The sequence below is a fragment of the Nothobranchius furzeri genome, chromosome 10 (assembly GCF_043380555.1).
Source record: "Nothobranchius furzeri strain GRZ-AD chromosome 10, NfurGRZ-RIMD1, whole genome shotgun sequence".
In the NCBI taxonomy this organism is placed as follows: domain Eukaryota; kingdom Metazoa; phylum Chordata; class Actinopteri; order Cyprinodontiformes; family Nothobranchiidae; genus Nothobranchius; species Nothobranchius furzeri.
Window position 1 is genome coordinate 65,640,744 of NC_091750.1, and position 11,910 is coordinate 65,652,653.

The window sequence follows — 11,910 nt, forward strand, 5'->3', positions numbered from 1 at the left end:
TGCCAAAATCATCAATACTAGAAACAATAAAAGGCTTAAACTACTTTAGTTGTGTGTAATGAATCTAATATATATAAAAGTCTTGTTTATCAGTACATTACAGACAATAAGGACCTTTATCACAATATGCTAATTTTTTGAGAATGACCTGTATGTGCTCTCAAACCCCTCCCCCAATGCAGGACATCCCTTCTGAGGGTTTTTAAGCTTCCATACTTGAATATTAACAACCCTAATAAAATATTTTGAATCCAATTATGGAAAATGAAGTTTTCTCTTTAGATTTGTCTCGGTCCAATCTCTAGAAATAAAGAAAAGACAACATTGCGTGAACAATACCATACTAGCTACTGACTTTAAGTGATCAAATGACAGAAATCAAAGTCACCACACACGCACACACACACACGCACACACGCACACACACACACACAGAGTTGTTGGTTGATCTTTTTGTGCCAGATTAACACTTGTTGAAAAATAATGATAGGGGAGCCATTTGGTGGCCTAAGGATTGAGGTCCTGATCCAAGTGGAGCAGTGTATCTTGAGGTCTTGTTCACAATTGAGGGAAAGTTGGAGCGCGAGATCGACAGGCGGATTGGTGCAGAGTCTGCAGTGATGCGGGCGCTGTACTGATCTGTCGTGGTGAAGGGAGAGCTGAGCCAGAAGGCAAAGCTCTCGATTTATCGGTCGATCTATATTCCAACCCTCACCTTTGGTCATGAGCTTGACCAAAACAATGAGATCGCGGATACAAGTGACCGAAATTAGTTTTTTCCGCGGGGTGGCTGGGCTCTCCCTTAGAGAAAGGGTGAGAAGCTCGGCCATCAGGGAGGGGCTCTGAGTAGACCCAGTGCTCCATCACATCAAAAGGAGAAACCTGAGGTCATTCAGACATCTGGTTAGGATGCCTCCTGGACGCCTCCCTGGTGAGGTTTTCCGGGCATGTACAAGCAGGAAAAGACCTAAAGGAAGACCCAGGACACGTTGGAGGGACTATTGTTTCTCATCTGGCCAGGGAACGCCTTGGGATTCCACTGGAGGAGCTGGTCCAAGTGGCTGGGGAGAGGGAAGTCTGGGCGTCTTTGCTTAGGTTACTGCCCTCGCAACACGACCCGGATAAGCGGCTGAATGGATGGATGGACAATAATGTTTCAAAAAGATAAAGATATTTTTTGACAAAGTCTGTCTGTATGTCTAATTTAAAAAAATAAAATAAAAAAGTTTTTGAATGATTTTACATTTTAAAAAAGTTTGGCTTCCAACTCAGGTCCAGCAATGGGCGTGATGATTATATGGTACAAAGGTATGCCACATCACTCTTTTTACAAACCTACTTGTTTAAAATTCATATCAAGACACAGTGTATCAAAGATTTTTAGATAAAAAAATATTTTAATTGGTATATTTATATTTTTAAATCACTGAAATGCAAATTGTTTTCGTTTTTCTCAAAGGTACTTTCCAGACCTTTAATGTGAAAGGTTACAACTAAGTACTTCCTTTGTCTTCGTTTTGATTTACATCAACAAAATCACTTGAAAGAATGATGGATGATAACAAAAATGAGAGTGAAATGCATGTAAATATGAGGGTTCTTTCCCTTTAAGCTGCATTTAAAAACGGAGACGCATAAAAAACAACCAACGCCTTAAATTGTGATCTTCGGCCAATATTTGCATGCTAACCCTGTTAGCCGCTAGGCCATAACAGTGACATTTTAGTTAACTGCACGCTGCCAGCTCACTGATGCGTTTCAGCGAAAAAGAAAATCAAATATCGATGTGAAATCCAGCGCACAAAATACTCAAAAGTGATTAAGAAGCCTACATTGTTTTCAGAGTATTCACACACACACGCACTTACCTCTTCGTCTTCTCGGAAAGTCCCGAGAATTCTCGTGAATAAAACGCTACGTCACCTTTTCCGCTTCCGGTCTTGCTTTAATTCAAAACAGAACAGAAAATTAATTAATTTACTGTAAATCACCTGGAAATCCCTCAGATTCTTCTGCCACAGTCTGAATTTTATGGCAGATTTTTGCCAGAATCAAAAAGGAAATAATGTCGATAAAACTGTTGCTTGACCTTCACAATGAAAAAATAAAATAAAAATAAAAATAAAATTCATTTATATTTTTTGATAAATAAAAACAATCATCTGGACAAAAAAAATAATTATTTTTCTTAAATGCTTTACTACAAATTAACACAAAGTATTTATTTGAGCTTGTCCTAAACATTAAATAAAGATTTGTTTGAATAACAATTAAAATAAATAAAAATTTGTATTAATAGGAAGAAAATGTTTAATTATTCAGTTAGAACCTTACTTACTACCTAAGCTGCAATCACTAACCTTACTTCAGGTTCTCAAATAAACAAAAAAGCATTTCTCACAGAAAAAGGCACTCACTGGTGTTGTGAAGACAGCTCAGAAGCTTGAACATAACTGAGAAAACCTTTGAATAAATTTACTTGTTGGGATTTCCCTGACGTCACTGAGCCACTCCTACATAGATGACTCATTTCCTCCCTCAAAGGTGGGGAAGTGTTTTTTTTCCCACCACAGCTATATGGTATTTTTGTTTAACCTCGCAATGCACACACATACTTTATATCTGTTGATGTCCCATACTAAAGCAAATGCTGATTTGCCATAAGAAGATGTTGTATTGCTTATAGACATAGATATCTATGAGTTACTTCACCTGCTGCCACATCCCCTAATTATGGAGCTAGCAAATCAGGGTCCTGGCCTCCCATAAAAGTGTCACCAGGGCAGGTGCGATTATGCTCCTGATTGCTGCCAGTCCATCTACAAGGGAAGTCCACTCCCTCCCTTCCACAAAACTGAGGGGAGTAGCAAAGCTTGGGTCTTCTCCGTCTGCCCCAATTAGCACATGAGGAGGGGACACAAGTAAAGAGCAGCTTGGGACAATGTTCATGTAGCCATTGGTGGAGGCGCGTACTAGGCTAGCAGAGTTACGGTGGCGGGCTGGGATGGCGCTGAGACGGCTGACGGACATGGAGCTAACTGCATTGATCTGGGGGATCTGTAGGATCAAAAGAAGCCCTGCTGTGACCAAAACCTGAACAGTGGCTTGGTAGGCAGGCATCCGAGTGGGCCATCAGTGCTTGGTACTAAGGTGGACGACCAACGCTCCTCATCTCACTGCCTCCATGACTGCGACAAGGACTGTATTTAATGCCTCGGTTTTATCTGCAGTTTTAATTGTGTTATCCTTTAGTTCCCAGTTGGAGACTGCCGGTGGTTGGTGCTCTTCCCTCCCCCGGTGGGGCATCCCTCTCCCTTGTGAGGTTTGCTGTGGTGGTATTGTGTTTTTGGTGGCGGTGGGATGCCCACTGCTCCCCTTTGGTTTATTTACCACCTGGTAAGATCCAACTGCAATTAATTATATTGAATTCTCTTCACTTATGAAAATTTAAAAAATTATTTTTTTGTAAATAAAACTTGGAGAATAAAGCCACACCATTTTTTGAACTCCTTGAGCGAATGGGCCTATGGGGTTAAGGGCTCAGCTTTTGCAAGGGGGCGGTGCCCTAAGTGGCAGCGTTGGTAAGCCTTCTCTTGAATGCCACATTTGTCGTTTATTTATTTATTTTTCTTCAAAACTTTATAATTGAAATGAAATCGGTCTTCTAACAGCAATGTGTGTTACTTATGTTTGCACTTGGATGTACTTTTGCAGCAGGTTAGATTTTTAATAAATCATGAGAATTACACACCCACTTCAAAAAATGAAAACCATGCCTTTTAAACCTGGAAACAGGTTAATAGTAAGCCAGTGCTCACCGTAAATATTTATGGTTATTTTCAGTAAGGTGACAAATTATAAAATGACTTTTAGTGAAGGTCATAACAAACATATGAAAGGATTAATCCCACAGTGGGGAATTTTACTACCTAAGGCAGCCTGTGCAGAGAATCTTCCAGTGTGTGAGGAGGTTATCCAAGATGGAGGTCAGCTACGCTTACATCCTTTCACCCACGTCCTCAACAGAATCCAGTGGGCAGCCCACACTCTAAGAAATAGAATGTTGAATGTATTTAAGTTACATCCTCTAAGACTAACAGTCAACAAAGGCTGAGTCATTGGCGAGCTTCTGAAGATGACAGCAGCTGGTGTACGTGAAGTCTGAGGTGTAAAAGGTAAACAGGAAGGGTGAGAGCATTGTACCCTGTGGAGCCCCTGTGCTGCACATAGCCACCTATGACATGCAGTTATGCAGCCTCACATTCTGAGGCCTGTTGGTATGCAGGCAAGTGTCTGTCCACACCTGCTCCCCTCATCTTATGCTGCAGTAGAGATGGCTGGACAGTGCTGAATGTGCTTGAGAACTCATAAAACATGATTAACGGTGCTTTTTGATGCCTCGATGTGAGTCAGGACCTGGTGCTCCAGGTAAATACATCGAACTTCATCGAGCTTATATAGCACATTTTAGGACACTCAAAGATGCTTTCATGCACTCTCACAGTCACACACTGCTAGTAATGGTAAGCTACTTTGTAGCCACAGCCGCCCTTGGGCGGTCTGACAGAGGTGAGGCTGCCATTTGGTGCCGTCGGGTGCCACCAACACAGACAAGTTGGGTGAAGTGTCTTGCCCAAGGACACAACAGCAGAATAAATCCTGACGGGAGCTAGAATTGAACCCATGACCCTCGAATCATGAGGCAACCTGCTCTACCTCCTGAGCTGCTGTTGCCCCCAAATGACAACATCCTCCACCCCCATGTCTGCCTTGTATACAAACGGCAGTGTTTCCATTAATGAGCTCACCACAGAGTGTAGGCGATCAGGTTGGAGGGCACGGTGACAGGTCTGGGTCCCTGGCATGGGATATTTTGGGAACTAGAACCACACAGGTCTTCCACAGGATAGGGAACTTCTCCAGATGGAGGCTCAGGATGAACATGTCAGTGCAGTCTGGGGTTTATGCTGTCAGGTCCACCTCTCCAAGTGCCTAATTTTTCTCCTCACCTGTTAGGGGGGTGGGGGGATGATGGCAGGGGTGATGTGAGTGTTACTGATGCTGGGGTTTGGAGTCAAAACTGCTGTAGAAAAGTTTCAGTCAGGTGTTTAAGGGAAAAACAAATCATTTCAAATATATTGACAGCTAGTTAGAAATGTACAGAACTCCAATGGAATCACTTTAGAAATAAGAAGCCAAAAGTTTCCAAACAAACCCTCCACCAAGAAAAACTACCCAAGAAATTTGCAGGAATTTCAGAAAAAGTGAAGATCGGACGGTTTGTATGCCACAATGAGTATGCACTTTTCAAACAAGGAAATCCTCATGAAGGGTTAAATACTAAAACCAGAGACAAAAATTATTCAAACCCTATGTTGAAGGTTGCAAATATTTTCTCATTCAACAGATTTGTAGAAAAACAGCCTTCTAGTAAAAATACAATAACTGTAAGCTTCAGGGAAAGTGGAACCTAAGTGGAGTTAATTTTGAAAAGTCCCTTTTGTCAAACTCAAGGAAATAAATGAAAAGGGGAAAAAAAGTTTAAATGTAAAATAAAGACAAACTTGAGTTATTAGTAAAAGAATCTGACTGGAGTTGCTACATCTGGTTTGAGCAGAGCTGGTGACTCTGGTTTGAGCAGAGCTGGTGACACTCAGGGAAAATCCTGCCTTCATACACTGTTGATCCCATGTTCATCTGTTGCTTTCTATTTCTGCAAGAAGTTAACTTTAGTGAATAAAATCTGCATTTGTTGGTAAATTTCTTTTGGGTGACTTTGAGCTGTTGGTTCAAACACACAGATTCTGTTTTAAGGCAATTTTAATACAGTTTTTATGGTTTTAATAACATGAATTCAGGTACAAAAAAAAGAAAACTCTATAAATATTGCCAGGTGATGAAATGACATCACAGTTCTAAGATGCTTGATGAGAACTTCCTAAACCTAAAATTCCCTAGATTAAAGCCCAACAGATCTGCTGAGAGAGAGAAACATGCGTTTGGTATATACATATAGCTGGGATTGTTTTAATCTTTTAATCTTTATTTCCTTTGGAGGATGTGAGCAGACATTGTGAGGCCTATTTCCCATTCTGCTCCTTTAAGATTTAAGTTGATTTCTTTTCTATGTATTCCATTGTTTATATATATTTTTACACTTTTGTTTCGGAGCTGGAATACAACACAAAACAGTACAGTCATGGTCTCCATCAACCAACAAACAACTACCTCAACCATCTTTTGTTCTGTTTTTATTACTTTTGTTTGTTTTGACACAAATAACCTGGGAACTGGATAATGGCTCATCAGTAGTACAGTTACGGATGAATCGGTCCTAAAGGGTTGTTTGTAGAAGTGTTTTTACTTGGATGGTTTGTTTTGATTGCTGCTGAGTAGACATGGAGTTAGGTTTAGATACAGTACATGTCTTTATTTTACTGGTTTGGTTCTTTAGGGCTTAGTCAGGTTTCCTGGAGTATTAAGGTAGTTGGTTTTTGTTTATTTTGGCCTTGGTTCACCTTGAAGCAAATGCAGTGTTTTAAGCTGGTTAGAAATAGATTAATCAGGGTTCCTTGTTAAAACTATGTGGTTTTATAAGCTGTTCTTTTCTTTTGTTGTGTCAGTCTTTTCTCATCCAGTTGTTTTCGTGTTTTGATTATTCACAGATCATAATGAGGTTTGCTGTTGTTTGGAACACTGAGTTTGAATTGAAAGGCCATTAAAGATTAAAGTTTGGCCGGCACTGTAAACCTTTATGATGTCCTTTTGTTTTGATTTGAGTTATTGTAGTTTTCTAAATTCTGGGTTAATGAGTTATTTTTGGGTTCAAACCGTGCTGCACGACTCTGCCCCCTGTTGACGCGTTCTAGTAATTGCCAGTTCCTGAATATTGATCTCACATGTGTGTGTGGGGCCTGGATTGAATTACTGGTGACCCCTGCCTCCACGGGAATGGGGTGGGTGGGTGGGGGGGGTGGGGGTGGGGGGTGAGTGGACTGAATGTCTAGCCTTGACCAGAACGCTTAGACTTGGTAACAATTTACATGAGAATAACTCCACCTAACCTAGAACTAACACCTTTTGAAATTATTTATGGCAGGCCATATAAACTGCCTTTGATTAACAAACTAACTTCTCCTCGCCTCTGTCAGTGCGCCCCAGGGCAGCTGTGGCTACATTGTAGCTCATCCCCACCAGTGTGTGAATGTGTGTGTGAATGGGTGAATGACTGATTGTGTTGTAAAGCGCCTTGGGGGGTTCTAGGACTCTAGAAGGCGCTACCAAATACAGGCCATTTACCATTTTACCATTCTCCTGTCTTGCAGGACACAATGCATGCCACTAAACTTGGGGACTGAGTCCATCAAAATCATCAAAAGAAAACCTGGACCAGTCCCAAGTGGGAAGAACCTTTCCAAGTTCTGCTGGCCACTCCCACTGCTGTGAAAATCGCTGAACGACCCACCTGGATTCATCTCTCCCATTGCAAGCTGCAGAAACAACTGAATTAATTGACACGTGTCAGAAGGAAGACTGGCTTCAAAGGGGCTTTGGTTTTTAGTATCTCTGCGTCTCAATGCTCGGTGAAGATTACACAGGTAAAAGATCCCTGACTCCTAGCAGCCAAACTTCCCATTAGGGGAAGGCTATTAATTCAGCTGTTAGGATCTCCACCACCATGAAGCTCTCCAACGCCCTCCTACTGTTTGCTACAGTCCACTGGACTCTGAAGAATGCACACACCACACAAGCGAAGCCTGCTCCCATAGAAATCCACAAAGTACACCAAAACACCTGGTTCCACATGGTAAATCTAACTGCTAAAAGACTAGGATTTAATAACGGCTGCTATGTTTGCTCCTGGATCCCCCATCATTCAATGGAAAACCCCACGATGACAGCTATCCCCACCTCGATGAATGACACTGTATGTTTCCTACACGCCCTCACCATCCAAGCTATTTAGGGACGGAAGTGCACCATCCCACACTGCTGCTCACATCAACAAAGACGCTGGTCACGCCCTGCCAACTTCTCTGCATCAACTAACGCATCCATTTCCCAGGGGTTGCATCTCCTTCGCCTCACAGGAAAAGACCCCTTCTGTTTCTCCACGCCATGCTTAGACTTCACAATTCGTCTAGGCAAATCCATCTGTGATGACATTCTCCTAGCTGATGGATGGATTAAATCCCCTGCCAAGAAACATTGGTTAACAACTCGGTCTGATGTCCCTGGATATGTCACCATAAATGTGACCCTGTTGAGCCTTATAATGACTGGACGACCTTTCTACCCCCCATGGAACATAAACGAACATGTTACGTCTTGTATGTTGCATATGTGTCAATAAAGATTGTTAAAAAAAACGACTGCAAATTTGTTCTGACCAATCAAAATCATAACGTGATAACGTATTTTCCGTAAGCTTCATGTTCAGCCAATCAACTACTTTGACGTCATCGGCAGTCTAAAGACCCCAAAGACCCCGAGCCGATCATGCACCCGAGCAGATCCTGTACCGCCACCGCCACCTACTGTGTAGGAGTGTGAGTCAGAGTGAGGAATACTAAAAATAAATAAATAAATAAATAAATAAATCTATATTCTTTTAACTAAACTACTTTTCCTAAGGAATTCCAACACTAAGTTATACTGTTATTCCCATTTAACAAAGTCCTTAAACTCAATTTTCCACATCCTCTTACTTTTAATTTTTCTTTTAACATTTTTCTATATACCACATATTTATTACAATAACATAAAACATGCTCTGCCGTTTCCCTATCTTTTCCACATTCACATAAACCAGTAGGATGTTTCCCTATTAAATAAAGAGTGCTATTTAAACCTGTGTGTCCCATCCTTAACCTTGTTATTTGTTCTCTATTATCAATTTCTATAATTTTCATTACCCACATTTCCCTGTATGTTAAATAAATGCCTTCCCTTTTCTCCCTTTACCCACATTCCATGCCATTCATTCATCATCTGTTTCCCGATCATCGCCTTCACTTCTTTGACACTTCATGGAATTTCTACCCATGTGTTTAATTTTGTTACATGTTTAGCATAAAAATCTGCCATTTATTCTGAAGCTTGGTTTAAACTGCAGCGGATAGTCTTGACGATCTCAACATGCCTAAATGGCATGCATTGATTTGCTACCTACCATGTGATTGGCTGATTAGTTGCAGTTGGACAGGTGTACACAATTAAGTGGCCAGTGAGTGTTTTTTCCATTATGTAAAGTCTCACAACAAGACACTGGATTTATTTGCATAAATAAACAAATAAGCTTTTCACTGGGAATTAAACGTATAAATAGTTTCAATATTATTTTCTAGTCGCGCACCCCGTGTTTCTGATTTGTGTACAGGCATTTGTGTAGTCAGCTCAAGCCGCCCGCTGCTGGCCCTTCAGCTGGAGGTGACATTCAGTCGACTAGCCGAATCGGGGGAGCGTTAGCATCAACAAACGTTCCAACATGGCACAAGCAGTGCAGAAACTGGTCGCTAAAGTACCCACTCTAATCGGAGGTGTGTTATTTAGCATTTCTGTGCGTACTGATAGAAGAAATCTAGGCTGTTCCGTTTCAATTTACAAGACGCGAACAGGCCGACGCTGCTAGCTTCACCTAGCCTTTAACATAATGAAATGGAGCGAGATTTAACAGTTTTATCTAGTGTGTGCGTCTCTGTATGCTTTATGTTTCATGTTCGGTTCATTATGTTGATTATTTTGAATTTGTCAGCACCAAAATTTGAATTGTTTAGCTGGAGCATTAGACGCGTAGCTAATTGGCTAACGCTACTTAGCGGTGTGTTAAGAATGCCGCAGTTTTGAGTTATTCGTTTAAATTAATTGAATCTTTTCTCACAGCCGCTGTCACATATTCCAAACCTCGACTATCAACGTTTTGGTATTATGCTCGTGTGGAGCTCGTCCCCCCTACACCTGCCGAGATCCCGAAGGCCATCGAGGGAGCAAAAAACCTCATCAAGAGCTTCCAGAGCGGACGCCTCGCTCAGACCACCGTGAAGGTGTGCAGCAGACACATTACATTTATTACTCTTTCATCTCTTCAACTAAAGGCAAATTTATATCACGAATATTCCAGTAATTCTAAACTGTTATATCGCTTTTACACATCACGAGTCTTTGGATGATAAATACAATTTCAGTGTATCTTCAGTATTTTGTTGCATTTTACATGACTGATAACATGAGTGGTGGATGCTGAGATCAAATCATTCATCTACTTGATTGACATTTATCTGTCAAATGAGAAATGTTAATATTAAATTAGTTAAAAGCAAACGATAGGCATAATCTTTGTCCTACTTGAATATTTAGATGCTTTATAATAATTTTATTTTTATATAAAAAAAAGCCATATACCAGACATTGTGTGGTTTGGTTGGGGAGTTTTTTCTGAGATGCCAAAGGGTCTTGACCAGAAAAATATGGATTGCCTACTCCGGGTCAGGGTCGAGGTCCAACCTCCAGTGATGGAGTTAGTTTCTCTGGGTCTTGTTCATGAGTGAGAGGAGGATAGAGGAGATCAGCAGGGAGATCGAAGCACCATCTGCAGTGATGCGGATGGTCAGTTGTGGTGAAAAGGGAGCTAAAACAGAAAGCAAAAAGCAAGTGTATCAGGTAGTTTTAAGTCTTCTTCACCTCTGGTCATGAGCTTTAAGTAATGGCCAAATGAACAAGACCATGAATACAAAGAGTCCTAAATTAGCTTCCTCTGTTGAACGTATGGGTTCAGCCTCAGAAATGGGGTGAAGAGCTCGGACATTCAGAAGACGGAGTAGAGTTGCTACTCCATGTCAAGGGTAGCCTGCTGAGGTGGGTTCGTTGAAGGTGCCCCCTGGATGACTCTCGAGAGGTGTTACATGCATGTCCGGCTAGCAGGAGGGCCCATGTTGACTCAGGACAAATAGGAGGGATAATGTCTCTACATTGAAAATTTAAACATGTTTTTCTTTTTAAGACTGGAAAAAACTTAATTTAGGTCTAGTCCACACGTAGCCGGGTTTTTTAAAAACGAATATCCGCCCCTCCAAAAACTTGCATCCACACCACCTCGTTTTAAAAAAAAAAACTCTGTCCACACGTACCCGAATAAATGCGTTGTTAAGGACATGCCAGACCTGTAGGCGGCAGTACTTCCCCCGTTCTTAACCTCGTCCTTCGTCTGTGGTCTTCCGCAAGGAGCAGTAATTCCACTTGCAGAAACAAACAAGCAAAAAGCGCTTGGACAAGTGATAAAGCGAGCGCAGCTCTGAGGGCATCCATGCTGTCGGCTAGTGTAAACACAGGTCGCACACGTGATGTCAGCATTTTTTTGTCGCGGAAAGTGACGTTGCGGACCTTAAAACTCCGGTTTTGTCCGTCCACACGCAGACACCCAAAACGGAGGAAACGCAGATCTTCACTTTGGCCGGAGTTTTTAAAAAGATCCGTTTTCGTGTGAAAAAACTCCGTTTTCGTGTGGATGACAGGCCAAAATGTAGACAAATACCTACGTTTTGGCAGATCTCCGGCTACGTGTGGACAGGGCCTTAAAAAGACACAAAGTCGCAAACGCTATTTACAAAAAACTTGTTTATTGCTATCAAAGTTTAGACGAGCAACAAGCAAATCTTTTTGTCATTCCAGGACGCTGTGAGGAACGGGCTGGTGGCCACTGAAGTGCTGATGTGGTTCTACATTGGAGAATGCATTGGCAAGGGTGGCATTGTTGGCTACGATGTCTGATTTCTGGACTGTTTTCCCTTTGAGCGTTGTATGCTTAACTTCCTGTGAGAATCCTTGGAACCAATAAACAGATATCTATTGTTTGTTTTTGAACTCACTGTTGTTTTTATACTTGCTGCATGCATTCAAATGCGATCTAAGACC

General features: G+C 41.5%; 1 protein-coding gene and 1 long non-coding RNA gene across 2 annotated transcripts; one reads left to right on the top strand and one right to left on the bottom strand.

The window, feature by feature from the left end:
* Positions 1–163: 163 nt before the first annotated feature.
* LOC139072125 (uncharacterized) lies at positions 164–2,434 on the bottom strand. The gene is made up of 3 exons (XR_011521734.1): positions 2,418–2,434; positions 1,869–1,943; positions 164–301 (listed from the first exon to the last, which is right to left on the bottom strand). It is a non-coding gene; the product is annotated as an uncharacterized lncRNA (long non-coding RNA).
* A 6,945-nt stretch (positions 2,435–9,379) lies between these two features.
* Positions 9,380–11,859, top strand: atp5l (ATP synthase, H+ transporting, mitochondrial F0 complex, subunit g). The gene is made up of 3 exons (XM_015961748.3): positions 9,380–9,539; positions 9,883–10,043; positions 11,668–11,859. The coding sequence occupies exons 1-3, from the start codon at positions 9,488–9,490 to the stop codon at positions 11,764–11,766; spliced, it is 312 nt and encodes a 103-aa protein (XP_015817234.1). The 5' UTR covers positions 9,380–9,487; the 3' UTR covers positions 11,767–11,859.
* The last annotated feature ends 51 nt before the right edge of the window (positions 11,860–11,910 follow it).